General features: G+C 36.0%; 1 protein-coding gene across 1 annotated transcript; it reads left to right on the top strand.

The window, feature by feature from the left end:
* Window positions 1-1,755: 1,755 nt before the first annotated feature.
* LOC120188463 (protein FAR1-RELATED SEQUENCE 8-like) lies at window positions 1,756-4,517 on the top strand. Its single transcript, XM_039191897.1, has 2 exons — window positions 1,756-1,883; window positions 2,334-4,517. The coding sequence occupies exons 1-2, from the start codon at window positions 1,821-1,823 to the stop codon at window positions 4,458-4,460; spliced, it is 2,190 nt and encodes a 729-aa protein (XP_039047828.1). The 5' UTR covers window positions 1,756-1,820; the 3' UTR covers window positions 4,461-4,517.
* The last annotated feature ends 280 nt before the right edge of the window (window positions 4,518-4,797 follow it).

Genomic DNA, 4,797 nt, shown 5'->3' on the forward strand with positions numbered 1-4,797 from the left:
CATGTATCGATGCATCCCTTGACAGGTGCATCGATGCACTATCCATGCATCGGTGCATAAATCCTATTCGATGTTTGTATTTTAAGCAGGTGCATCGATGCACTCCTTATGCATCGATGCACTAATTGCATTCGATGTTCATTTATTTGAGAGTGCATCGATGCACATTGAAGATGCATCAATGCACACAACCCAGAAATGATACTTTGAGCACGAAAATCCTTTCTTTATTCTCTCAACTCTACATATTTCATCCATTTTTCCATTCTTAACTCTTATACACCTATTTAAACTAATCTATACTCATTTATTTCATCTTAAACCCCAAAATCCTATCCTCCTTATGAGATTCAAGAATTATACCAACTTTGCAACATGATTTAATTCCACTTCTAACACTTCATATGTCTTAACTAGATTGATGACAAATCAAATCAAATCAAATCCAATTTCCAATTCTAATTATCAACTCTATATAAAAATTTCATTCAAGAACTCAAAATCTTTAATCTTCCCTAACTCTTTTATCTTTTGATTTTAAGATAACTTAAGCTTTCCTTAAGCTTAGTTATCATCTAACGATCAAAACCCAATCTTTAATTTAACAAATAATCAACAGATCAAAAGTTTACCTTTGCTTAGCTCTCTTTCACTTATGAAGAAGAAGAAAGAAGAAAGCTCTGGAGAAATCTCTTATTTCCCACGTGTATATATCCTTACCATATCCCATTTTTAATTCATTTCTTAGCCAAATGACCCTTTTGCCCTTTAATACCTTTTATAATTACTAGCATCTTTAAGGTAATATTTCCAAATAAATAATTGAACTTTTCAACTATTCCATTTTAATCACCAAATCCTGAAATATTATAATTTGGTAACTAACCTGATATTGAGGATGTTACATTATTCAAGTGTCTTTGACTTGTTTTTATATATTGGAATATGTTTTTGGTCGTTTCTAATCGTTGGAGATGTTTTGGAGCCGTTAGAGACTTAATTTTCTACAAAACAAAACTGCCCAAAACAGGGAGTATCAGTACTACCTACGGGAGTATCGATACTTCCTTTATAATATTTAAATATACTAGTCGTTAGTTACCGTTGGGCTTGACTAATATCGATACTAGGGTTTCACAATATTGATATCATTGTGTAAAGTTTCAGTACCAATTTTTGCATATTTGGAAAACACGATTTAATATCGATACTACCAAAAGAGTATCGGTACTTCTCTTACCTTTGTATCGATACTACATGAATAGTATCGATATTGTTCATGTAGTATCTACAATGTAATAACAATATCGATACTACTTACTCAAAAAATTATTTTGTGTTTAAATTCTAGTTTAATGGACTTTGAATTATTTTTTAAAACTTTGAACAAATTCAATCAAGTCCAAAAACATTTTGCCCTTAATTTGTTGTATCAAAATATTACAAAACATGGTTCAACATGAGTCAAATTGATATTTTATTTAAAGTTTAGGTATTAAAATAATATTTTATATAAATTTAACTTTAAATTAGTATTCTATCTAAAATTCAGTGGTCAATTTCAAATTTAACCATGTTTAATAATGTGCAATTGACCGGAGCAAGACGGATCCAAAACAAAACCTTTTCAAAACTAGTGATCAAAACATAATAGACTAAACAATAAAGTACCCCGTGTGTTTCGTTACCCTAAGTTATAATCTAAGCAAGCAAATACAGTAAAAATAAAGGACCAAAGTGAGAATAGAGACAGTGAGAGCCTTAGGGTAAAACTAACCTCTCGTACTTTGACGCAAGGCTCCCTCACCCTCACTCTAACCATGACCGGCGACCACCACATTTTGCCTCCGCCTACGCCTTCGCCTCCCGACCTCCATGTCACGGTACGTTCCCCCATTTCCTTCACCCAAATTCCTCCTTATTCGTTCCCAATTTCCATTTTCCCTGTTTCTAGGGTGTTAGTTATTGAATTTCTTTTACTGTTTTTAATCAAGTCTTTCAATTAGTTAATTTAGAAGAAACTATGCTATTCATTTTTATCTGGAAAAGTTAAAATTATCATTAGTTTTAAGAGTAGAGAATTTTGTTGCAGTTTTTCTGTGCCATTATGGTTCCGCTTTTTACTTCTCTATTTTTGAAGCACCGGAATTCAAACATTTGATGAACTTTTCCCTGTTTCCTTATATTTTTATTGTAACCTTTCTTAAAAATGAAATTCAGTCGGAAAGAATTGAAATTGCAGCGATCATGTATTACCTTAGTTTACGAGTTACTTCTGTATCCCGTTTGTATGTTCTGTGTCAGTTGACCATTTGACGAGGTTTCCATTTCAGATTGAAAAGGGTTCTCAAAACAGGGAGCAACTCTTTGAGGATGATGAGAATGAGCTTGAAATGGAAGGGAACGGCATTAATTTTGAGAGCAATGGACTTGATATAGAAGAAAATGGCCTCGATATTGAAAGCAATGACCTTCAGGATGATTGTGACCAAATGCTCGAGATTGAAGACAATCATGAAAGCAACGGGGCTGATGCAACTGCAGTTTCTGTTGAAAATGGCATATCCCAAGGAAGAAACTATCCACCGTCGGCTGTGGGGATGGAGTTTGAATCATATGATGATGCGTATAATTATTATAACTGTTATGCCAAGGAGCTAGGATTTGCAATCAGGGTGAAATCTTCGTGGACGAAGCGTAACAGCAAAGAGAAACGTGGAGCTGTGCTCTGTTGTAACTGTGAGGGTTTCAAAACGATCAAAGAAGCAAACAGTCGCCGGAAGGAAACAAGAACTGGCTGTCTCGCAATGATAAGGTTGAGGTTAGTGGAGTCTAATAGATGGAGGGTCGATGAAGTCAAACTGGAACACAATCACCTATTCGACCATGAAAGAGCGCAGAATTGCAAGTCACGGAAGAAGTTGGATGCTGTGGCCAAAAGGAAGGTGGAGCCAACTGTGGATGTAGAAGTACGGACAATCAAGTTATACCGTACATCTATGGTCGATCCAGTGGGTTATGGAAGCTCAAATTCACTTGAAGGAGAAATTAGTGAGTGTGTTGATCGTTCTAGGTGTTTGAAGCTTAAAAAAGGAGATTCCCAGATTATATATAATTTTTTTAGCCGCATTCAGCTTACTAATCCGAATTTTGTTTACCTTATAGACCTCAATGATGAAGGGTGTTTAAGGAATGTTTTCTGGATAGATTCTAGGTCTAGAGCTGCATATGGTTACTTTGGTGATGTGGTTGCCGTTGATACCACTTGCTTGTCAAACAAACATGAGATTCCTCTTGTGGCATTTGTTGGAGTAAACCATCATGGGCAGTCTATCTTGTTGGGCTGTGGTTTGGTTGCTGATGAAACATTTGAAACTTATGTTTGGCTTTTTCGGGCATGGCTTACTTGTACGTCTGGTCACCCTCCACAAACCATAATCACAGACCATTGCAGGGCCATGCAAAGTGCTATATCCGAGGTATTTCCCAGGGCTCACCATCGGCTGCATTTGTCACATGTCGTGCAGAGCATTCTTGAGAATCTGGGAGAGTTACAGGAATCTGGTGTCTTTCAAATGATATTAAATAGGACAGTGTATGAGACTGTAAAGGTGGACGAATTCGAAATGGGCTGGGATGATATGATTCGACGTTTTGGAATTACAGATCATGCATTGCTTTGTACTCTATATGAGGAAAGAGAGCGATGGGCTCCAGTTTACCAAAAAGATACATTTTTTGCTGGGATGTGCAGTTTTCAAAATGGTGAATCTACGAGCTCGTTTTTTGACGGTTATGTGCATAAGCAAACTTCTTTGAAAGAGTTCTTTGATATGTATGAATTAGTTTTGCAGAAGACGCGTAAAAGAGAAGCTGCTAGCGATATTGAATCGAGAGATTCGAGTCCCATGTTGAAAACAAGATGCTTCTACGAATTACAGCTTTCCAAGTTGTATGCAAATGGAATTTTCAGGAGGTTCCAAGATGAGGTCGTGTTGATGCCTTGTTTGAGCATAACACAAACTCATGCCAACGGACATGTCATAACCTACATGATTAAAGAACATGAGGCGGAAGGAGATCGAAGCAATATCAGAAACTTTGAAGTTATGTACGACAAAGCCGGAATGGAAATCCGTTGCATTTGCAGCTGCTTTAACTTCAACGGCTACCTTTGCCGGCACGGTTTGTATGTCCTCAAATACAACGGCGTGGAGGATGTCCCCTTTCAGTATATCTTGTCTCGATGGAGGAAAGATTTTAAGCGGCTATACAATCCCAACGTCGGATCCAATAACGTCGACAGCAGCAACCCCATTCAGTTGTTTGATCATTTGTATAGACGGTCGATGCAAGTTGTTGAAGAAGGGATGATGTCCCAAGATCATTATACGGTTGCATGTCAAGCATTTAAAGAATCTCTGAATAAAGTTCGACTTGTTGCGAATAAGCATGTATAGTTAACAGTCAAGATGTACATAATTTCTCTGTAGTATCTATAAAATCTCTTGAGTCCATGTCTGTACACACTCGAGTTTTCCAGCATAATATTAATTGTTCTCGAAATTAGAATAACAGATATTTGATTTAAATATCAATTGTTCATAAAATTAATCAGTGGGTGTCACAATTAAGTCATAATTTCGTAATGTAAACAATTATACGTGATCTTATAACGTATATTACTAAATTAATTCATACGTCATATTACTAAATTAACTTTCAATTATCATAAATTGTTTGATTTTGTGAAATGATTTTGAATAAAAATTATGAGTTGTTCTCATGATTCGATTC

Source organism: Hibiscus syriacus, unplaced genomic scaffold, assembly GCF_006381635.1.
Source record: "Hibiscus syriacus cultivar Baekdansim isolate YM2019G1 unplaced genomic scaffold, ASM638163v2 tig00004046_pilon, whole genome shotgun sequence".
Taxonomy (NCBI): Eukaryota; Viridiplantae; Streptophyta; class Magnoliopsida; order Malvales; family Malvaceae; genus Hibiscus; species Hibiscus syriacus.

What these genes read in the sequence shown, in the direction of transcription:
- LOC120188463 (XM_039191897.1), top strand. Translation starts at nt 1,821, where the DNA reads ATGACCGGCGACCACCACATTTTGCCTCCGCCTACGCCTTCGCCTCCC. An exon ending in CTCCCGACCTCCATGTCACG is followed by an intron (nt 1,884 to 2,333) that starts GTACGTTCCCCC and finishes TTTCCATTTCAG; the next exon opens with ATTGAAAAGGGTTCTCAAAA.